Source organism: Engystomops pustulosus, chromosome 1, assembly GCF_040894005.1.
Source record: "Engystomops pustulosus chromosome 1, aEngPut4.maternal, whole genome shotgun sequence".
In the NCBI taxonomy this organism is placed as follows: Eukaryota; Metazoa; Chordata; class Amphibia; order Anura; family Leptodactylidae; genus Engystomops; species Engystomops pustulosus.
Genome location: NC_092411.1, coordinates 173,984,741 through 174,009,063, shown reverse-complemented (window position 1 = coordinate 174,009,063; position 24,323 = coordinate 173,984,741). Strand labels below are relative to the sequence as shown.

General features: G+C 41.6%; 1 protein-coding gene across 5 annotated transcripts in view; it reads left to right on the top strand.

The window, feature by feature from the left end:
- ARHGEF18 (Rho/Rac guanine nucleotide exchange factor 18) overlaps positions 1-24,323 on the top strand; it is a 373,611-nt gene that overhangs the window by 143,193 nt on the left and 206,095 nt on the right. For all 5 annotated transcript variants that reach the window (XM_072113897.1, XM_072113898.1, XM_072113894.1 and 2 more), the window contains exons 4-5: positions 10,793-10,970; positions 12,608-12,722. In XM_072113897.1, the coding sequence (XP_071969998.1) occupies positions 10,793-10,970; positions 12,608-12,722 (293 nt within the window). The remainder of the gene's footprint in view (positions 1-10,792; positions 10,971-12,607; positions 12,723-24,323) is intronic.

Here is a 24,323-nt window from a genome sequence, read left to right as displayed (position 1 = left end):
TTCCTCATCCATTACCTGTCATGTTCTCTTCTGTGGTCCCCAAGCCTCTGGAGGGTCTCCAAACCCGACGACTTTTTGAAGAAGCAGGCCGAGACTTTGCCTCCGCACCTCACCCATGAGAGCCCTGTTGATCTGCTGCTGGGTGTGTCTCCTCCTCGCAGTCGGGTGTACCCACTCTCTGTGCCTGAAACCGCAGCAATGTCGGACTACATCAACAAACCTTCAGAGGGGGTCATACGTAAATCCGTTTCTCTGGCTACCGAAGGCTTCTTTGTGACCAAAAAGGATGGGTCACCCCGTCCATGTATCTATTACCGCGGTCTTAACAAGGTTACCGTTAAGAAATGCTATTTTTTGCCATTGATCACTGAGCTGTTTAACTGTCTTCGTGGAACCAAGGTCTTCTCCAAACTGGACCTTCGTGGGGCCTACAACCTCATCCGTATCTGCAAAGGTGATGAGTGGAAGACAGCCTTTAACACTCGCGATGGGTACATGAGTACCTGGTTATGCTGTTAGGACTTTGTAACGCTTTCAAGAATTCATTAATGACATATTCAGGGACTTGTTATATACCTGTGTCGTGGTTTATCTTGACAATATCTTGCTGTTCTCTGCGGACCTCGAATCCCACCGGTCCCACGTACTTCAAGTCCTCAGTCATCTAAGAGCCAATCACCTCTACGCCAAACTTGAAAAGTGACAGTTCCATCAAAGGAGTCTTCCCTTCCTTGGCTACATAATTTCTGACAGGGGTCTACAGATGGATCCTGCTAAGTTTTCAGCAGTTCTACAATGGCCACACCTATTAGGACTACGTGCAATAACGGCAGTTTATCCCGCACTTCTCCTCTTTTGTGTCTACTATTGTGGCGCTCACAAAGGAGGGCTCCAAACCCAGTCTCTGGTCTCCGGCGGCTGAAGAAGCCTTTCGAAATTAAAGTTTTCCTTTGTCTCAGCCCCAGTTCTCACTCATCCTGATACAGAGAAGACTTTCCATCTGTAGGAGCTGGTGCGGTGCGCACCCAGAAAGGGCCCAAAGGCTGAACACTTACCGGTTTTTCTCTAAGACTTTCTCCTCCGCAGAGAGGAATAACTCCATAGGAGATAGAGATCTACTGGCCATTAAACTTGCTTTGGAAGAATGGCTTTACCTTCTGGAGGGAGCTCACCATCTGGTCTGCGTGTATACAGATAAGAATCTCCTTCATCTCCAGACTGCTAAACACTTCAACCCAAGGCAAGCCTGCTAGTCGCACATTTTAACCTCTTGATTCACTTCCGTCCTGCTAAGAAGAATATCAAGGCTGAAGCCCTCTGTCGTGCCTCTGATGTCATTGGGGATAAACCGACTCCTCAGCATATTATTTCTCCTGAGCAACTGCTTGTTGCTGCTCCAGTGGATCTTCAGCAGCTTCCTCCTGGCCAGACATATGTTTGACCAGCACTTTGTAAGAAGATATTGACTTGGGGACAACGCTCAGTTGCCCTCATTTCCTGTATCTATTGGTGACCTGATCTGGTTAAAGATGTACGGGATTTTGTGGGTTCCTGTACTTCCTGTGCTCGTTATAAGCCATCTCGCCTTTAACCAGCTGGTCTACTACTGCCGTTACGGATACACAGCTGCCCGTGGTCTCACGTGGCAATGGATTTCATCACGGATCTTACATCCTCCTCTGGGAATACCGTCATCTGGGTGGTAATTGACCGGTTCTTCAAGATGTTCCATTTTGTGCCTCTGCCTAGTCTGCCGTCAGCCTCTCGCCTTGCCATCCGGTTCTTCACAGACATCTTTCGGCTACATGGACTTCCTGAGCACATAATCTCTGACCAGTTTGTTCCTGTTTCTGGCATTCTCTCTGCAGTCAACTTCAAGTAAAGCTTGATTTCTCCTCTGCTTGCCACCCTCAGTCCAATGGACAAGTAGGATCACTGGATCGCCCGGCTCTGTTCCATTTTTTTTATCAACTATGGACTGCATCCACGTCCTCCTCTTCCTCTGCCCGAGTCCTCTGACATCCCTGCTGTTGAGGAGAGGGTACAGGATCTGAAGTCCATTTGGGAGCAGACGTGCCTTTCCTTGTCACAGGCTTCTGCCTGACCCAAACTCCAGGTTGACAAGAGACGCAGGCCTCATTCCAGTTTCTCTCCGGATGACAAAGTAGAAATGATACGGCAATGGAGAAATTACAGTAAATGATACAATGATAGATGATACAGTGCCATCTCCATTTCCTCGTTATGTAGTGCACTGTATTGCTTCAGCACTTGATCTTAAAGATCAACCCCACCCATATTTTTATTGAAAGCCAGGATGCAGTCTTGCTTGGGGGCAGTGGTGGTGGTACCTCATACAGGGGTGAGGATACTGGAGTCCTCATGAATTGTTGTCAGAACAAGGACATCCCACTTGTCTTCATACTTGACCAACATCATGTTATGATTACAGAGTGCCTTGATTACAGAGTGCCTTGATGTTCCCCTTTCTAAGTGGCTGCCTAACAAGGGATCCAGGGAGGCTTCTCTGGGTTTTGCATACAGTGATGCTTGCAACAGTACCTCTGGAACTTAGGGATTGGAAAAATGGAATGCTGTTATAGAGGTTATCCACGTAGATGTGGTAACTCTTATTCAGCAGTGAGTGCACCAGATCCCACACAAGCTTCCCAGTAACTCCTGGAACAGGGGGACATTCTGGAAGGCTAGTTTCTGTGTCTTTTCCCTCACAAACCCTAAACCTGTGGGTGTACCTGTGGTACTCTCACACTGCTTGTACGTTTTAGTTCCATACCCTGCCCCCTTGTTGGGCAGGTAATGGTGGAATTTTAACCTGTCTTTGAAATGTACGAGTGAGTTGCCTACACAGATGTTCACCTACACAGGATTGGCTTAATTTTATACAGACAATCAAATGATGGGTCGCTTTAATGTGGGCATTGTGCATTATCGAGTGCCAAGTGCCAAAGAGTGCCAAGAAAATATTCCCCACACCATGACACCACCACCACCAGCCTGAACCGTTGATACATGGCAGGATGGATCCATGCTTTCATGTTGTTGACGCCAAATTCTGACCCTACCATCCGAATGTCGCAGCAGAAATCGAGACTCATCAGACCAGGCAATGTTTTTCCAATCTTCTACTGTCCAATTTCAATGAGCTTGTGCAAATTGTAGCCTCACTTTCCTGTTCTTAGCTGAAAGGAGTGGCACCCGGTGTGGTCTTCTGCTGCTGTAGCCCATCTGCCTCAAAGTTTGACGCACTGTGCATTCAGAGATGCTCTTCTGCCTACGTTGGTTGTAACGGGTGGCGATTTGAGTCACTGTTGCCTTTCTATCAGCTCGAACCAGTCTGCCCATTCTCCTCTGACCTCTGGCATCAACAAGGCATTTCGCCCACAGAACTGCCGCTCACTGGATGTTTTTTCTTTTTCGGACCATTCTCTGTAAACCCTAGAGATGGTTGTGCGTGAAAATCCCAGTAGATCAGCAGTTTCTGAAATACTCAGACCAGCCCTTCTGGCACCAACAACCATGCCACGTTCAAAGGCACTCAAATCACCTTTCTTCCCCATACTGATGCTCGGTTTGAACTGCAGGAGATTGTCTTGACCATGTCTACATGCCTAAATGCACTGAGATGCCGCCATGTGATTGGCTGATTAGAAATTAAGTGTTAACGAGCAGTTGGACAGGTGTACCTAATAAAGTGGCCAGTGAGTGTATAATATTAGAGACCACCTATGAATCAAACCATTTTCAACCTATTAAAAACAGCTTGTTAACCCTTTGAGAGCGCCATAGTAACTAATTTTGTCAATAATGTATTGCAGGGTATTGGAGTGGTCGGCAAGCAACCATGGTGGGGGGGGGGTCTGGCCGCAGGGGCTACTCGGAGATGTCATTTGTTTTTTACAGCTGAAATCCTGTGTTTCTCAATGGCAGTTCAGCTCCAGTGATGAACTTAATTGGCATTTGGACAGCGCTACAGTGCTCTATGTTGTACATGTTTTGATTAAAGAACTTATCACTTAAAAAAATGCCTATTTCTCCAGGAATTGTCAGGCCAGAGCAGGAGCTCCAATGATAACCTCTCTCTTTTCACACCTTTCCCCTACTCCAACAGTTAAAGGCAGCTAAGGATGTGTTGCTTAAAAATAGCACTGAGCACGGGATGTACTTGACTACCTCAGACTGCAGAAGGAGGCCACGAGTCTGTTCTGCTGAACTCTGCTGAAGGGACCTGGGCTTCAACAGAAAGGGCTTTGAGTGCAACATCTGGCACCCGTGCCATAGGTTCACCAACACTGATCTAGAGTGTCAACCATCACAGCGTTCAGTGGTAGCAAGTTCTTGTCTTTGATGATGAAACAATTTTTCCTCTAGGTGAAGCACATTTGCGAAAATCACCAGCCTAGGTGTAAAAATATCATTAGAAAGATCTCTGTACTGTCCATTTATGTATTTATACATTATAACTAGATTTTGCCCTTTTGACTACTTTTTCCAAATTGAATAACCCCAAATTTGTTTAATTTTTTTTTTTTACAATGAAGTTTTTATTTTATTGAAATAAAAACTCAAAAAGGTGTGCAGATGACAGCCAAACAATACATTATACTGAAAGTACAGTCTGGAACAAAGGTGAACTCAGCAAAAGAAGAGTAAATAAGTGTTGAATATTAGTATGATGTTATACATAAGGGGATACCTTATAACAATACTGCTATTGTATTGTAATCCACCCAATCTAATTCTCCTTATTCCTCTGGTCCCTTTCTTTCCACTAACTCTAGTACAGCTATATCCTACTTATTCACTGTTCGTAGTACTCCATGTGTTGATAGCCCGCAGGCGCTTAGCCGTGGGGCTAATGACTGCCTGCAGGTTCAGGCGTGAAAATTTTGCAAGGTTTTTCAGCAGGTGCAGCATGGCCCCTTTAAGAAAAGTTTGTTTATACCCCGGGTACATGGGCTACGTGACTGGGGGTGGGCTACAGGTGTGGGTGGTATCTAGGGGTGGGCAAAAGTGATAAAGCAGGCTGCAAGCCTGAGCTCACCCTCTTTCCTGCGGATCTTCCCACCCGCCCTCCCCTATTTGTAATCATATCCAATGTCACAGCTGGCGGTTTTTATATCAGGTATGTGACCTACATGCCCTCTAGAAGGCGGGCTCACAGGTGCCCGGGTTTATTTGTTATATGTTACAATGCTACTCTACGAGTAGGAGTTACTTGTTATAAGTTAAATAAAGCTGTGGCCGACTCTCTAGTCGTCATACCACAAAGTTTAAGGTTAAAATGTGTCTGTGGTCTTTTTGGCTGAGTCGAAAGGGGACATTTGGGTGGGCCTATCTGGGTTTTGGGGAAAGGATATGCAGGCAGTCTGGTCTGACTGATTTGTATAAGGGCAAAACTATGTTCTTATCATGAGTATGTATGCTTCTCTTAACTATATCATTTTGTTTGTCACCACCTGGTAGCTTGCACAAAAAGCGTAACTGCAAAGCTATAGTGATTTTACAAAATTATTATATGTGATTCCCCGTTTGACAACAAGCAGAACGATGCCTACTTTGTGCTGCTCGTCCTTTTCTTTCCAAAGTTATGGCATTTTCTGTTTTGAAAATGTTTGCCAAAAATCTTACTCGCCCGAGGTGAAGTGAGCAGAGACTAATATCTGTCAGTCTATGCCCTTAGGCTGAGGCCAGTTAGCTTGCCCTATGATCCAATGATGCCTTGTGTTCTCTCTCAAAGTAATATAGCATTAAATCCACTTAGTTTTCCACAAGTAAATCCATTGAACACTGCACAGTGCACATACAGGATGCATATAGTGACCAGCCTGGCAGCTTCCATCACATAGAGGAGCATAGAAATCATTAGTACATGAAGTGCATGCCTGTGCTGTGAGTGCATTAAAGGTTAATAGCTTATCTGCACAGAGCTGATACTGCCATAACAAGGTGGGGGAAGTAAGCAGCTTTAAGAACAGAGACAAACAGAGAAAGTTATGTAGAATCACACACTGGGATGGAGGGACTGATGGGGAACAGGGAGATCTTGTATCTCACTATTCTGTGCAGGAGACATCTGCATTCACTGTCTTGGACACATCCAGCTCCGCCTCATTCACTGTCGCATGACCTCCTCCTCTTGAGCAGGGATCAGCAGCTCCTCCCACCCATGAAACCGTCTCAGAAACATAGTGTAAACAAGCTACCGACTCCTAGGGCTTATCAGCACATGGAGACAAGGCAGCCATTGCAGCTCTTTACATCATGTACTTGACAGCCCTGAGAATGGACACACCTGGGGTGATTCTGAAGCTTGGATTGAATAGAAGCCCTATTCACCCTCATGGAACTCTTTTCAGAATGGCCTGGCACCTTGTCACGTGCTTAGCAGAAATTCAAGCTGCAATACAGATGATACCCATACTTCTGTTGAGACCCCCTCAGCATTTCAAGGTGGTGCAGCCTAGTCACTGAAGCTGGAGCCTGAATTTCCAGAAGAGATCTAGAAAACAATGAGGAATTGATACAGAAAGTATATTGGAAAATTGTCTAACTTTTCATTACACAAACAATATCAATTATTTGCTGAAAGTGGACGACCCCTTTAAGGAGGAAAGTCCTTATGTGCACATTGTTAAAGTCCAGGAGTCTCGCTTTCATTACAAGAGGAAATTACAGGGTTATAGTGGACATCATTCTCCTATGCCAAGAACTCCAGAAACTTCAAAATTAGATATCAATTAAATAATGAGATGTGTGAATGTTCACCAAACCTCCACACGGAAACAGATAATTGGGTGCAAAGACCAAAAACTCCGGTATCAAGGGGTATAAAAAAAAGAAAAATCGTATAAATAAGAGTTAGTCAGGCAGTACAAACAATCTGAAGGGGTAAGGTCTGGTACAATAACAATTTATTACACTAAAATGACAATAAATAATACGAAAATAAAAAGTAGCTATCGCGGGGCCCACAAGTTAGGTGGCAGTTATCCTCTGCTTCCAGCTTACTCTCTCTGTTTGTATCTTCACCTCAGGGTGTCCCGCACTCCCTCCTTCCTTCCCTCCCCCCCTTCCCTACCCCTTTTTTCATTTTTTTGTAGTAGTTTATTCATTTTTCTCATTCCAGTCATGTAGTCATGTAGTTGAAGTCACAGCTGGTGGAAAGGCCGACTTCAAATCGGTTTGCTGGAGGCCGACTTGCTTCCCAGGAGACCAGGCGGGAACAGTGATCCTGGCAAGGTCTTAATATGAAACATCTTCACGTTCCTTACTTTTGTTTAAACTCCAATCCTGGGTGTTTAACCCCTTAGACTCAAGGGGTCAAACATGGAATGCACTGTCTAAGCATATACAGAGGGATGCCTTCCCTCTGTCACCCATGGGCACCCTGCACAAATGATTGTGGGGTGCCAATGGCTTATTTTTGTAGCTCGGGGTCCAATGAAGGCAGCGTTGGCACTGGCTTCCTGCTTCTGGCACTGAAGTAAAAGGGCCAGAAGCTCCTGTACTATGATCGCATATAGTAGAAAATCCTTGCAGCTTTTATTGACTCCAAGGTAGACAGTACAACATCATATTTGCTAGAGCACTGTGCCCACAACAAGGGCTGCAAATCTTTGCCTACGCGTTTCGAGCGCGTTATACGCTCTTACTCATGGCTACCAAATATCTGAGAGGGAGTACCTATATAGTATTAACGGAAGACACATCAGTTGGGCGAGGTAACAAACCTTGCCCCCCTGCAATGACGTGCAACAGTTTGGATATACAAACACCTGTCAGATATGTAGTAATGTTAAAAACACAATTTATTAATTTAATTAAAACGTAACATATGAAACACATCATAACTGCCTTAAAAACAAACAGAAAATATGTAGTCCTATATGCAATAATACGGGAAATAGATATAGTTTTTCTTTTAATATATTATATGTATATATTATTATTTCTAAGACTACCAACAAGGGAAAACTAGTCATATTTAATAGTAGTGAAAAAAAAACTGTTTACCCAAACAATATATATAATGCACAGTGGTAGAAGAATGGGATCTGATATATTCGCAATGTACCATTTAAGTGCCGTGACCCTAATAGATGAGGTCATATGTGTGTGAGTGATTTACTGATGCCTCAATCAAGACACGGGTGCGGCAAAATAGAGACCCATTCAGATTGATGTTAAGGCATGGTGTCTATAAATGCATGGATTAGAAAAAGCTTTCGGAGAGTACAAAATATAAATAAGTGAATAACTGGGTGGAATCATATATTAACAAAGAGATAGATGTGTCCAAATAAGTATGCCGAGCTATTCCCAAAAATGATCATATACATGGACATTTAATTCAAATTAGTGAAGCTTAGGTAGATGCTATCAGCGCATATGACACACAGCTGACACCCCGCTGTAACACCCAAGATCGGTGATAACTCTGCTCATGGGTGTTGAGCCCTTACACGGTCAAGCATGTAATCCTCGGGGAATCCGATCCTCTGCAGGGAAGCCCCGAGGTCTGCCAAGTGTCCTGATGCCTCCTTCAGTCATACTCTTTTGGGGTCTGACAGTTTACACAGCACTACAATATATTAGTATTGTAATGCAGTGCCTTGGATTTGGACCAGCGATCAGAGCAACGCTGGTTCCAGTCCAGGTCTATATAAAGTAAAATTAAGTAAAAAAAAAGTGAAAAACATTTTTAATAAAAATAAAAAGTAAAAAAGTCAATAAAGCCCAAAATTCCCATAGAAAAATCTAATAATGTATGAAAAAAACAAATACACACACCACTCCAACATATTTGGTATTGTTGCATCTGTAAAAATCTGCACAATAAAATAAAATCATTGTTGGATCTTTGCTTTTTGGTCGTTGAACGCTGTAAAAAAAATGTGAAACACGTCCCATAAAATATGATTTTTCATAAAATACCCTCACAAAAAATGTTCTTAAAAACAATAGAAAGTTACATACCTAAAAATGTTACTGCTGAAAAAAACAACTCTTTTTTTCAGAAAATAAAAACATAAAACATAAAAATGCAGAAGCTATGCTTTAGAACAGTTGGCGATACTAAAACAAAATGTGAATTTCTCCACTTGGGAAAATTGGGCAAAGATAAAACAAACTGTATAAATTGGGTATTACCATAACCGTAGTGAACCAAAGAAATAAAATAACATACCCTGCAAGGCCCTGGAAGGTGAGAGGAACCCAAATAGGCCCATCAGCCACTGTAAGGTGGTGCGGACAGAAAACTGAAGTGTGAGGGTCCTAGTTTGGACAGGGACAGGAGTGTGGAGAGGTGAGTCCATAGCAGGGCCAGTGCGGGGGGGGGGGGGCATGGGTGGCATGGATCATGGGGGTGGCCGTGACAGTCCCTTCCAGCGGATCTGACACTACCTCCATAATGCTCATTATCTACCAAAGTTTTCACTCCTTTCTTTGCACAATATTCTTACAGATATATATCTGAAAGTGCTTTGCAATAATTAAAATTTGTTCCTGTTCAAATATGTGCAAAATAATAATTCATAATAAATATTTTTATAAACTGAAAATAAATCAGTTAATATCCCGATGTGTAGTGTATATTAAATAAGTGTTTCAAAAACTTTATTTTATTTTTTTATTATACATTTCATTTCAATTCATTACCTCTATTGTTTCTGTAGTGATCTAATCTGTTGCAATTAATCTCGACATACCTCAGAAATATTACTATGATTAGACTTTTTCCAACTCTCCCCTTCTCACTTATCTTGCATCTCCATTTGTTAACCTATGTGAGGTGCCCCATATCTAAATTTTAAAAAGCATTTTATCTCGAAGCCTGCATTCAAGCCTTGAGGGATAAGGGGCTTTATCTGAAAAATCCACCATCCCGCCGTTTGACTAATCTTTTTAACAAAATCCTCCCGTTTTCAATGTGGTGTTACTTGTTCAATGCTAAAAAACTTTGTCTCTTTCAGTTTCCTTGCATGATATTTGGCATAGTGTACTGATAGAGAATGATCCAGTTTGCCTTTTCTAGTATTCCTAAAGTGCTCATTTATACGAGTTTTAATTTTCTAATAGTCCTATTTATATACTTTAAGCCGCAAAGGGCACTCTATCAAATATACATTACATTGCTTGTATCACATGTACCTAAATGGTTTATTTCATATTTTTGAAAATCAGAAGAGAAAAAGATGTAAATCCCTTTGTTGTCCCATTACCTCCTGTCTCTCTACATGCTTTACATCGTGAGCATTTAAAGAAGCCCTTATGTGCTGTCCTACCACTTTCTGGACCACTTTTGATGTAACTGTGTACAACATGGTCTTAAAGGCTTTTTACTTTTCTATGTATCATTTCTGGCTGTGGCGTTAGTAGATTCCCAATTACAGGATCATGCTTTAGTATATGCCAGTTCTTTCTAAATACCTCTCTCACTAAATGGGATCCAGTTGTAAAGTCCGTAATAAATTGTATAACTAACTTATCTTTCTTTGTTACCCTATATTTATTTTTCTCTTCTTCGATCTCTAATTCGTTTTGTGCCCTTTTAACTAAATCCAAACTATCATTGCTTTCTAAAAATCTCTGTTCTAGCATTTTTGATTGCGCTTCATAATCCTGGTCCAGAATGTGGTAGGACTTCATATAAGGGCTTTTTTGCATGATCACAATGTAAAGCATGTAGACAGACAGGAGGTAATTGGACACCTAAAGGAATCAGAAAATATGATTCATGCATTCTAATTAAGTTAATTTGTTTTTAAAGATTTAGTCTTGATGCATCAGAAATCGAAAGTGATTTAGAGAAAGAACTGGAAGCAACCAACAGTGTCACAGCTCGTGAAATTGCTCCTTTATCTCGATCATGGGCCACAAAAGCTAATCTAAGAATAGAGGCTGACATTGGGACACTTGGTATTACAAGTACAGATACAGAAAATAAGGTATGGACATTATACTTCAAAAGCTTTGGAATATACTACAATTCTGAAAATCCCTTTCAGGACTATGTTGATGTAATATTTTGACTTGAGAAAAGCTGAAATAATTTCTGTGTCTAATTACAGTCTATAGGAGACATTTATCATTAGAATAGTATATATGGCATTAAAAATGTAGCCAAAAAATTAACAGGGACTTTTACAGCCCCTGTAAAAGAAATGTTACCTTAAACATAGAACCAATATTAGAAGGCTGTGTAAAGTCAGATTTATGACTTGCGTTTTTTTCTACAAAGTCTGTTAAGGGAGTATGGAGAGGGCTCACCTGCTGAACTCTCTCCTTGGTGTTTGCTGCAAACCGATTTCAGTTTCCATAACAGTAGTAGCATTATTTTTTTCAAACTGTTATATTGAAAAAAATATTTGTATATTGAGCATCAAACAATGCATGCAAGAGGGATACAGTCACATATAAACTTACTGTACATAGTGGTGTGCATTAGCATCTATTATTATTTTAGAGAATTCACATGGTGCTCAATATATGCAAATACAATCATATTTCACATCAGAACATAGTATGAAAACATAGACTAGTTAACTAAACAGTAGTCTATCTACTTGGTAAGGTTATACATAGATTTGTGCTTGTATTGTGGGGCGTGATCAGTAGTAGTAGTATTATTACAGGACATGGTAGGATCAATGAGACACCATAGGGTTAAAGTATCCTAGGGGATCTAAATATAGTAAAAAGAAAAATAAAATAAAAAAGTTCACCCCCACTTCCCTAGAAGTGATATAAAATCATAGACATGTAAAGGTATTGCCGTGTCCTGAGCTATCAAAATATAAAAGCAGTTATTCTGGTGCTGAACCCCCTTAACAGAAAATGGTACCCAAATATCAGAAACACCACTTATTCGCCATTTTGCAACACATAGAAAATGGAATAAAAAGTGATCAAAAGGTCATAAATGAAAAAAACAGCTTATCTTGCAAATTAGCTCTTACACAACTCTGTTCACTGAAGTATGAAAAAGTTATTAGTGTCAAACAATTGTGAAATGAAGGAATTTTTTTCAAACATTTTTTTCATTTTTTAAAATGTATTAAAACACAATACCTGTATATATATATATTGGTATATATACCGGTAACCAATTGTGCCCCTTCAACCCTTTGATGCTCTGCCCCATAGCTGTACGGCGCAGAGGTGTGTGCGCGCGGGGGGGGGGATTTGGGGGTGGCGCATGAAGAGGACTAACAGGCTGAGCCCTCTTCATACACAGGTGGGGTTTGTTGCATATTGCAGCAAACCCCCACCACTAATAACCGCAGTTGGTGCTTGCACCCCCATTCTCGGGATTTTTGGGGTTCCTAACACTGAGACCACCACAGATCAACAAGTTAGGCCCCATCCTGTGGATAGGGCCTAACCTGCTTTGTGGGAAAACCCCTTACAGAAGGGTTAAGGGGCCAACGCCACTTTAATAAATCAGACCAGCAGTGTAGCTCCAAAGGCAGCCATAGAACTATTGCAAGGACCCTGCCTAATGATAAATAACCCCTAATATATCTATAATTGGTCATTGCTGGTTGCCTCAGCAATTCTAATGTTTCATTTGTAACATTTAAAGGAAGAAGACAGCTCTGCGAAGAGATTACGTTCAAAATCCATGCCTTCTACACTTGACAAAATTTCTACCCCAAGGATTTCACGCAGCCTGGAATCATCATGTCCAGTCATTGAAGGTGAAGCAAATATAACTTTTATATATACATCAAGTATAATGCAATGACAAATGCTATACATATAGTGTAATGTTTTTGATTCTCGTGACATTTGTGTAATCATTCCAATTAAGATATTATATCACCCAGACTTAGTCATGGACATATGCCAGTTTTGCAAAAATATATAACATCTTAGAAAACATGTGCAGTTTTTAAATGCAGTAATAATCATTGCTTCTGTTCAGATGTGCTGCTGTCATACTGATGATTGTGGCAGGTACACAGACACCATTTATTGGCTCAAACGTTTAACAGTAGTTGTGACCTGGATCTTGCTGTGTTCACATACATTTTATGTATGTGGAATTTGCTATCCATAACGCTGGAAAACCCAATTTTTTCCAATCAGAAAAAGTTAAATGTATAGAATATTGGTGCCATTTAACCAAAACATACAAAAAAGAAAACCATTCTAAAGATTCCTTAATTAAAAAAAAATAATAATAATCTGGAGGTTAAAAAAAAGTTTTGCATCATGAAGGTCAAATATTTAGGTTTTAGAAAATGCAATGTTTGCTGAATTCACAGGTCCAATTTTTTTTTGCAGAAGTCTCCCTTGATTTTGACATAGAGAGGAACATTTACTTAGGGCCATGTGCCAGTTTTCTGTCGTACTTTATTACACATATTGCACATTATTTTAGGGGCAAACTGCTTGCACAGGTATCAAAAAAGTACCTTGACCACATTTGTGTTGCGTTTTGTGGTGTGGCTGCACTAGTGTTCATTTGACACAAATTTCTGCATTGATGTGGGCGTTCCAGTGCTCAGTCGGACCTTGCGCCACATTTATCATGCAAAGACTAAGAGAAGTGTGTTGCACGCTATATGTTAAAGGTGCACCAAAAAAAGGTGGTGCACTCTGTCAGAGAAGTGCAGAGGGCACCAGATTCATGAAGATTGTGTGTCAGAAATCCTGTATCTGGCGCGCTCTGCACACTACACATGGTGCAGTTAGCACTGTTTTTACTAAATGTGGGCCACATTACCGAAAAATTCACCTTTACATTCAATGATTTTCTGGACTAAATTAAGCCAGTTTACAGGTGGCATAATGTTAAAGGAAATCAACCATATTATTTGATGCATTATGAACTAAACATACCTTGAGAATGCTGTAGCTACACTGATGCATGCACATATCTTGTTTAATCCCTATGCTGAGTGGTTTTGTTGAAAAAACAATTATGACATTCAGGACCTTGAGAAAGCTAGATTGCATGATTGCACAAGTTACACAAGCTTGTATTACAACCTGAGCTGGATCACTTATACACAGCAGCTGTGGGATAGTGTAGCAATTGATTATTCTGTCTTTAGGCAGAACCCAGGGATTACATCATCCTGTTAGCAGTGCATAACTAATGTGCTAAGGAAAGCGCTAAGCCTAGCCATAGAATTGTTTTATCACCCAAACCACTCAGCACAGGGATTAACCTCTTCACGCACTTTGACGGATATATCAAAGGGTGTATGAAGAGGGCTCACGGGCTCAGTCCTCTTCATACAGAGTTGGGCTTTGTTGCATATCGCAGCAAAGGCCCATCGCAAAGTCGCCGCCGGCACCAAAAGCATGGGTGCCGCCATGTTACCTCCGATCGTCGCTCCCACGAACCTCATGGGGGGGCAGCGATTGGTTGCCAGGACAGCCCCGGGTCTTCGTCTGACCCGAGCCTGAATGGCTTCTGCATATTTGTTACAATAAGCCAGTGGCTCATTGTAACGTATACTGTGCAGAAATTACATTTTACAAAAAAGAGACAGATGTAATTTGCAAGATAATGTAAATTTTATTCAAGTACACAATACATGATAAAAACACTTAAAATACCCTAGAAATGGGTAAAAACTCAGGACCCCCAGGTATGTAAACAGGTATCACCAAAATTCATGATTTTACAACAAACAGGTATTTCATGATTATACAGGTTCTTATATACAAAATATATCAGGTTACACAAAGTGCTGCATGGTAGCTAAAGTGCAAAATGTGCTATCAGGTCAATTAGTAACTAAAGTGCGAGTGAACAAATGGATAAATAAAGTGCATAAGTCAAGGGAATGTTGTAGAATAATATTACCAATAGTCTGGGTCCTGGGGGAGAGGAGGTAGGCATTGTAAAATGTAGTTACTAAATTACAGATGTAGCAAAAAATACTTTCGCTCTATACCCCATCTTCTTAGTATATATACTGTGCAGAAATGCCATATACTGCAATACAGTTGTATTGCAGTATATGGTAGGAACGATCTGACTATCTAGGGTTAATGTACCCTAAATGGTCTAAGAAATAGTGAAAAAAAAAAAAGAAAAAAAGTTTAAAAAATGTAAAAAATTAAAAAAATATTAAAAGTTCAAATCACCCCCCTTTCCCTAGAACTGATGTAAAATATAATAAAAAGGATAAGTCACAGACATATTAGGTATTGCCGCGTCCCAAAATGCCGATCTATCAAAATATAAAAACGTAATGTAAATGAAATGAAAAGTGATCAAAACGTCGCACAGTCCTCAAAATGGTAGCAATGAAAATGTCGGCTCATTTCGCAAAAAATGACACATCACACAGCTCCGTGCACCAAAGTATGAAAAAGTTATTAGCGTCAGAAGATGAACGCAATGAAACCTGTATAGATTTGGTATCACTGTGATCGTACTGAACCAAAGAATAAAGTAGAGGTTTTATTTGGAGCGAAGAGTGAAAGTCGTAAAAGCTGAGCCCACAAGAAAGTGACGCATGCATTTTTTTTCAATTTTTCCACATTTGAAATTTTTTTCCTGCTTCCCAGTACACAGCATGGAATAATAAATAACATCACAGGAAAGTAACATTTGTTACGCACAAAATAAGCCCTCACACAGGTCTGTACACAGAAAAATTAAAAAGTTATGGATTTTTGAAGGTGGAGAGCGAGAAATGAGCGAAAAAACCCCTCGTCCTTAAGGGGTTAACCAAGACATGATCCTGCATCAATGTAGCTACAGCACAGATATGTTTGCTTCATAATGCATCACATCAAATTTTTAATTATGGTATTTTATTGTTTTAACAAAGAATTTACAGTTATTTGTAGAGAAGTACAAAGTAGTGATCTGTATGGTTTTCACCTACAACCCACACTAAGCATATACTCAGACGCAGCCGAGTTATAATGATGTACATAGCGGTTTATAAAACAAAACAACATTTAACATCACATAACAAGAAATAATCATATTTCAGTCTGCTTATATGCACAGTCATGGTCATTAGTTTTGAGAATGATACAAATGTTAATTTTTACAAAGTCTACTGCATCAGTTTTTATAATGGCAATTTGCATATACTCCACAATGTTATAAAGAGTGATCAGCTTAACAGCAATTAATTGCAAAGTCAATATTTGCCTAGAAAAGGAACTTTTTTCCCCTAAAACACATTTCAACTTCATTGCAGGCCTGTCTTAAAAGGAGCAGCTAACATCGTTTCAGTGATTGCTCCATTAACACAGGTGTGGATGTTGATGAGGACAGGGCTGGAGATCAATCTGTCATGATTAAGTAAGAATCACCACTGGACACTTTAAAAGGAGGCTGGCGCTTGGCATCATTGTTTCTCTTCTATTAACCATGGTTATCTCTAAAGAAACATGTGCAGTCATCATTGCACTGCACAAAACTGGCCTAACAGGGAAGAGTATCGCAGCTAGAAAGATTGCACCTCAGTCAACAATCTATCACACCATCAAGGAATTCAAGGAAAGAGGTTCCATTGTTGCCAAAAAGGCTCCAGGGCACCCAAGAAAGACCAGCATGCGCCAGGACCATCTCTTAAAAGTGTCTCAGCTTCGGGATCGGGCTACCAGCAGTGCAGAGCTTGCTCAGGAATGGCAGCAGGCAGGTGTGAGTGCATCTGCATGCACTGTGAGGCGGAGACTCTTGGAGCAAAGCCTGGTGTCAAGGACGGCAGCAAAGAAGCCACTTCTCTCCAGAAAAACATCAGGGACAGACTGATATTCTGCAAAAGGTACAGGGAGTGGACTGCTGAGGACTGGGGTAAAGTCATTTTCTCTAATGAATCCCCTTTCCGATTGTTTGGAACATCTGGAAAACAGCTTGTTCGGAGAAGACAAGGTGAGCGATACTACCAGTCTTGTCTCATGCCAACTGTAAAGCATCCTGCAACATTTCATGTGTGGGGTTGCTTTTCAGCCAAGGGAATCGGCTCTCTCACAGTCTTGCCTAAAAGCACATCCATTAATAAAGAATGGTACCAGAATGTCCTCCAAGAGCAACTTCTCCCAACCATCCAAGAGCAGTTTGGTGATCAACAATGCCTTCTCCAGCATGATGGAGCACCTTGCCATAAAGCAAAGGTGATAACTAAATGGCTCAAGGAACAAAACATAGAGATTTTGGGTCCGTGGCCTGGAAACTCCCCAGATCTTAATCCCATTGAGAACTTGGTCAGTCATCAAGAGACGGGTGGACAAACAAAAACCAACAAATTGTGACAAAATGCAAGCATTGATTGTGCAAGAATGGACTGCTACCAGTCAGGATTTGGTCCAGACGTTGATTGAGCGCTGCCAGGGAGAATTGCAGAGGTCCTGAAGAAGAACCTTGACTTGCTTGCAAATATTGACTTGTTGCATTAACTCATTCTGTCATAAAAGCTTTTGTTACTCATAATATGATTGCACTTGTATTTCTGTATGTGATAAAAACATCTGACAAACACACATAAAAACCAGAGGCAACAGATCATGTGAAAATATAATATTTGTGTCATTTTCAAAACTTATGGCCATGACTATAGCTCAGTTTGTTGGTAGGGGAGGAGGTGATAATTGCGGCTGCATAACTTATTACCTGGTAATAGTTCCAGGTCTTAAACAGACTTCAAGCATTGAAGTAGAATTGACTGTCCATCCCGATGGACCAGTGTTTTTTAAAAGGATGGATAGGTGTGAGTTTGGTAGGCAAGCAACCTTTCAAATGCACAGGTAGAATTAATCTCTAAGACTTCCTGTATGTGTGGGCAGGTTGGAGACTTCCAATGTCGGGTGATTACAAATTTCGTTGCCATCTACAGGTGCGCTACCTATCTGTGGGTAGTAGGAAATTCACATAGGCCAACAAACAATAGGGCTAACTTTGGTTGTATTGGGAATGAGTTCCCTGTAATCTTGTTGATTGTCTGTGGGGTTGACTGCCATAGTTGGGAAATCCGGCTACAGGAATACAAAGTGTGAAGCAAGGACACCCTGGATCCGCAACCCCTCCTGCACTCTGGCAAGGTGGACGTGAAGATCAAGTGTAGGCGTGTAGGGGTATAATACCATCTCAGGGCTGTTGGTGGTTTGTACTCCTTAACATCTGGTAGATGTCAGTAAAGCCGCCATTCTGTGGGTGAGACTGAGGTGTCAAGATCCTTGCTCTAACTTTTCAAGGGTGTAGTCAGTTGCATGGTATTTTTGTTGTTGAGGAGATTATAGATAGTACCTATGGTTTTAGGCCTTCGGCTCGAGTTATTGAGGGTATCAAGTATCTCGTTATTGGCTGTCAGAAATGGAACGTAAAAAGTTTTTTCTGGTAGAGATGAGCATTTGCCATTCGGTGTCAGAAGTGCGTATTGAGTGTAGGAATGAGGAAGGAGGGGAGATTCCCCTAATGGCTGAGAGCATGCGTAAGCGGAGAGAGCAAGTATGCGTAATAGCAGTTTCTGGTATGACCCATGATTTTTCCGTGGATGAGTTCCACCAATGTGTCATCTGATCTACAACACAAAAGGTATAGTAGTCCTCCAAAGAGGGAAGTCCCAGACCCCCTGCCTTTCTGTGTCTCGTGAGGATTGTCATGGATGTTCTGGGCTTTCTTGCTTGAAATATAAAGTTACAGAGCCGTCTTTTGACTTGTAGGAAGATGGATTCAGGGAGACTGATGGGAATTGCTTTAAGGAGGTAAAGGTATTTTGGTAGAACCATCATTTTGTAAATGGCCGCTCTGCCAAACCAAGAAATTAGGAATTGCGAATAATCCGATAGTTCCTGGGTGATTTTTGTCACCAGAGGTGGGAAGTTGAATTTGTAAAGAGAGGGAAATGTGGATTCCTAAGTAGGAGATATGATCTTTTTGCCAGTCTAGTCTGTATTTATCTTGTATCGCTTTAAGTTGTTTGGGGGGAATCACGTTGGTAAGAATTTGGGACTTGGCATTATTGACTTTATAATAGGCCACTTTACCATAGTCTTCTAGGAGTTGAAAGACTTGATCTAGTGAAAATGAAGGCTGGGTATTGATAACTATTATACTGTCAGCGAATAAGGCGATTTTGTGAGAGACATCATTTATTTCTACTCCCTTTATCAGGGGATTGGATATGATTGCCTCCGCTAGGGGCTCGATGGAAAGATTAAAGAATATAGGGGATAGGAGGCATTCCTGTAGGGTTCCGTTGGATAGGGAGAGTGTCCCATTGATGTAGAACGCAGCATTAGGACAGGAGTACAAGGCTTGGATTGCGGAGTATATAAAACCTGAAAAGCCAAAGCTACGCAGGGCCGAGAAGGCAAACGTCCAGTTGACTCTGTCGAATGCCAAGATATTGGGGGCCAAGATATTAGAGAATCTTAAATAATATTCATTAGAATAGCCGTCTGAACCAGGGGATTTATGTTTTGGTAAGGTTTTTATTGTTTTGACAATCTCAGGCAGGCTAATCGGCTGGTTAGGTTCGTGGTGTTGAGTTGGGGAGAGGGAGGGTAAATTTAGTTTTTTTAGGAAACAGTCAATGTCTGACTGGGAAGGCATTGGTGTCCCCAGGTCATCTTTCAGATTATATAGAGCTTTATAATAATCTTTAAAGGCATTTGCTATGTCTCTCGGGGACAACATATTTTCTTTGGAAAGTGGATGGGTTATGTACGGGATTCTTTTCCTCTGGGCTATACTTTTGATTCTAGTAGCTAGCAGGTGGCCTGTTTTGTTGTCTTAGGTGTAAAAGCGTAATTTAAGCTTTTGTAAATTAAGACATTAAGATATTACGGAGAGGTCACAAGCCCAGGGGATGGATTGTTTTTGTTTAGGGTATCTAGATGGTGAAGTTTTTGGGTAAGGTCCGTGATTTGTTTCTCTCTTTCCCTTTTCATTCGTCCCCCTAATCTGGATATTTCATCTCTCAGGAATACCTTATGGGCAGCATACAGAGTTGTGTCATCTACGTCATCTGTCGAGTTAAGGTAGAAATAGTCAGCAATTTAAGTCTCAATCTTTTTGGAATGGTGTTCATGTGCCACTAGAAAAGAATTAAGCCTCCACATATAATCTTTGTGTTTAGGATGTTGATCTGCCAGAGTAAGTGTTATTGGGGGGGGCAGACCACCCCATAGTTACAATACTATCATCCTCAATTCTGTCTAGTAGTGGTATCTTGACTAAGAAAAGGTCTATCCTCATGTACATTTGGTGTCTGGGCAAATACTAAGAGTAGTCTCTCTCATCAGCATGGCGTGTTCTCCAGACATCAAACAGGGAGTGAGACCATATCACTGGACCTAAGTGAGCAGGCGCATGAAGTGTTGTAGATGTTGTGTGAATGGTTGGGTCAGGAGTGATGTTGCAGTCTCCACATATTAGGAGGGAAACTTTTTTTTACCTTGAATGCTACTCTCACAATCTTTTGGAAAAAGTGAGTCTGTCTCTTGTTAGGAACATACACATTAACAATAGTCAGGTCTATATTGTTGACTATACAGACTATAAGGTGGATGTTATGATATTTGGGAAGTCCTTGTGTTGTGGGACACATGGGTCTCCTGGGCACATAGAATAGTACACTTCTGAGTTTTAGCTTCCCACCAGAGCAGTGAGAGTTTGAATGGGCTGTTAAGGCCTCTCACGTTGAGAGATACGTTTTTTGGGCCCATGACTCAATTAACGCTTGTTAGGGGAAGTCTGGATATTTTATACTGAACTAGAGGGTTGTCTGTCCTACTTTTTCACTTTACAAGAAGTTAAGAAGACAAAGAAAATTATCGGCAAACAGCTAAATATTACGGTAAATACAATAATTTCTTAGGTACAATATAAGTACTCCAAAAGTATAAGGGGTAGTGTGGCTATAACATAAACCTTTTCCGCACGTAACTGCACAATAAAGTTAAAGGATACTGAACCGGGTCATAACATTCGTTGTTATCTCAAGTAGGAGACAAGAGCCAGTTTAAAGATAAAGTCCCGCTCATGGTGGGGATCCTGCTTGCACAGATGGTATGTTCCAAGAGGTTAGAAGCTGCAGCTCCTCTTTTACAGATGTAAAAACGTGAATCACCTCCTGGTATTTTATCAGGAGTTTGATTGGGAAACCCCACCTATATTGTATTTCATTTTGTCGTAAAAGCAAAGTTACTTGGCCGAAATCCCTCCTCGCCTGAAGGGTGCTTTCTAGAGAAGGTCAGTAGCTGGTCTATGACTCTGAAAAAAGCAAATCTAGCTAGCACATCTCTTGGGATGGTATCAGGTAAATTCTTGGGGTTTGGCGCTCTATGAGCCCTGTCTATTTTAAGATCATAATCCGCAAGGGAGGGAAGCAGCTGTTTTGTGAGATTCCTCACAAAGTCCAGAAGCTTGTGGTTTGGGATGTTTTCTGGAATGCCCCTAAATTTAATATTGTTCCGCCTGTTGCAGTCCTCAAAGTCCACAATTTTGGCTCGGAGTTGTTGGACTTCATCTTCTATGGCCATAGGCCCGTCTGCCAGGTTATCATATGCTGAGGCATATTCTGCCATTTTGGTTTCTACATGTACCACCGAAGCCTGGAGATCTGTGACAGTGGTTTGGAAAGGAGTAACCATCTGCAGCATGTTCTGTGTGAGAGAGCTTCTCAATGCCTCCAACATCTCTTTTAGCATGTTTTCAGAGACCATATTGTCTGTGGTCTGAAATGCTGAAAAACCGTCCTGTGGTGCGATTCTCACGCTGTTTGGCTAGTCGTCAGTGAGTTGTCAATGTGCTGTGCACTGGCTGGCTGCTGATGGGATCTAGAAGCCTGCAGGACTTGCTGTTTAGCCCTCTGTTTTATAGAGGGGTTTGTTGCGTCCACCATTTTGGGACCTCGTCTACAGCCCCCATTCTTGCCCATATTCTCTCCAGAAAGTTGGGTGCCCTTTTATAAAAACAGGTTCATCGCTGGCATGAAGTCGGACCCCTTGGCAGGTATGGCGGAGCGGAGGACTCGGTCTATGCGGCCATCTTCATCGGCGGCCAAGCCACGCCCCATGCAACAGATTTTCACCCATTAACACATTTCCTATTTTTTCCATGGACAACCGTTCAGTGAAAATACAAGCCAATGTGAAAATCAATAGCCATAGAAATCAACGGTTCAGTGAGACATCCATTGAAATCACTGAACCATAGACATTAAAAAGCCAACATGAAAGACCCCTTAGGCTGTTTATTAAACCTTATTAGTATAAGTTTAGCAATATGTGACAGGCAGGGGTGAACTAGGAATTTAAAGTGGCACCGTTCTGTGGGTGGGGTCAAAACAAGTAGGCGTGACCATGGGATGAGGGTGGAGTTACTAAACTCCACGCAAACTGTATATAGATTGTCTAAATCATCATGTACAGCTTAGAGAAAGAGATTCATACTGCCTCCCTTGTACTACAATACCTTCTCCGATAAATAAGAATGTAACTACTATAATACTGTCTTAAGTCAAATATAAGTAAATTATAATACTGCATTTTATGTACAAGACTATAACTACTATAATACTGCCCCCTGTGTACAAGAATATAACTACTATAATATTGCCCCCTATGTATGAAAATATAACTACTATAATATTGCCCCCTGTGTGCAAGAATATAACTACTGTAATACCGCTCTCTATGTACATGAATAGAACTACTATCTCCTACTGTATGTACATGAATATAGCTACTATAATACCTATGTACAGGAATATAAGTACTATTACTACTATTCCATATAACACCGCCAGCCTGTCTCCTTTATATAGCCAGACAGCTAACTTCCCAGTATAGAGCCAGTTAGTTCCCTGTATGTAGCTAGCCAGCCAGCCCCCCAGTATATAGCCAGCCACCCAGTTTATAGTCAGCTAGCCCCCCAGTATATAGCCAGCCCCCCCCAGTATATAGCCAGCCCCCCAGTATATAGCCAGCCCTGAGTATACAGCCAGGCAGCCCCCTCCATTATATAGCCAGGCAGCCCCCCATTATATTGCCAGCCAGCCCCCCCAATATATCCAACCCCCAAGTATACAGACAGCCGGCCCCCCCAGTATACAGCCAGCCAGTCCCCCTAGTATACAGACAGCCAGTCCCCCCAATATAAAGCCAACTAGTCCCCCAAGTGTACAGCCAGTCTTCCCCTCTGTATACAGCTAGTCAGCCCCCTGTATATAGCCAGCCCCTCGGTAAATAGCCATCCAGCCCTTCCCCTGTACATAGCCAGTCAGTCCGCTGTATATAGTTAGCCAGGCCCCCAGTATATAACCAGGCAGCCCTTTGCCTAGTATATAACCAGCAAGGCCTCCCCCAGTATATAGCCAGCCAGCCCCCTTGTATATAGCGAGCCAGCCCCCTCCAGTATATAGCCAGCCCCCCAGTATACAGACAGCCAGTCCCTCCAGTATACAGACAGCCAGTCCTCCCAGTATACAGACAGCCAGTCCCCCCAGTATACAGACAGCCAGTCCCCCAGTATACAGACAGCCAGTCCCCCCAGTATACAGACAGCCAGTCCCCCAGTATACAGACAGCCAGTCACTCAGTATACAGACAGCCAGTCCCACAGTATACAGACATCCAGTCCCCCAGTATACAGACAGCCAGTCCCCCCACTATACAGCCAGTCTTCCCCTCTGTATACAGCCAGCCCCCCTGTATATAGCCAGTCAGTCCGCTGTATATACCCAGCCAGGCCCCTGGTATATAACCAGACTGCCCTCCCCCAGTATATAGCCAGCCCCCCTGTATATAACCAGACAGCCCCCCCCCAGTATATAGCCAGCCAGTCCCCTCCAGGATATAGCCAGCCCCCTGTATATTACCAGTCAGCCCCCCCAGTAAACAGCCAGTGCCCTGTCCAGCACAAAAACAGGCTCTTTCCTTTTTATAAAATTGACATGGCTACCATTTTGTGTGTTGGTTTAATGATTAATTTCATCTTTAAAAAATGTTTATTTTCATTCTTGTTACATTTAAATCATACACTCATTGTGTATAAGGTGATAAACCTCTGACATTTTATGATATTAAGCAGTCGGGCTGTTACACCATAAATGTAACAAAAATAAACCCAGGGCTTACCAAACTCTGCAAGTGTATAATACACAAAACTGCAGGGATAAAAATTCAGTCCCAGTTATACACACATAGAATTTCCATATAAAAATAAGTGGTAGATATATGTTTATAGTTTTCTTTAACAGTCATGTACAAAATTATACAGTTCTTTTGTTATATATTTAAAGGCAATCTGTCATCAGTGGCTGACATAATAAACCACAACTAGTAAGTATAATGTCAAGCAAATTAACACCTTC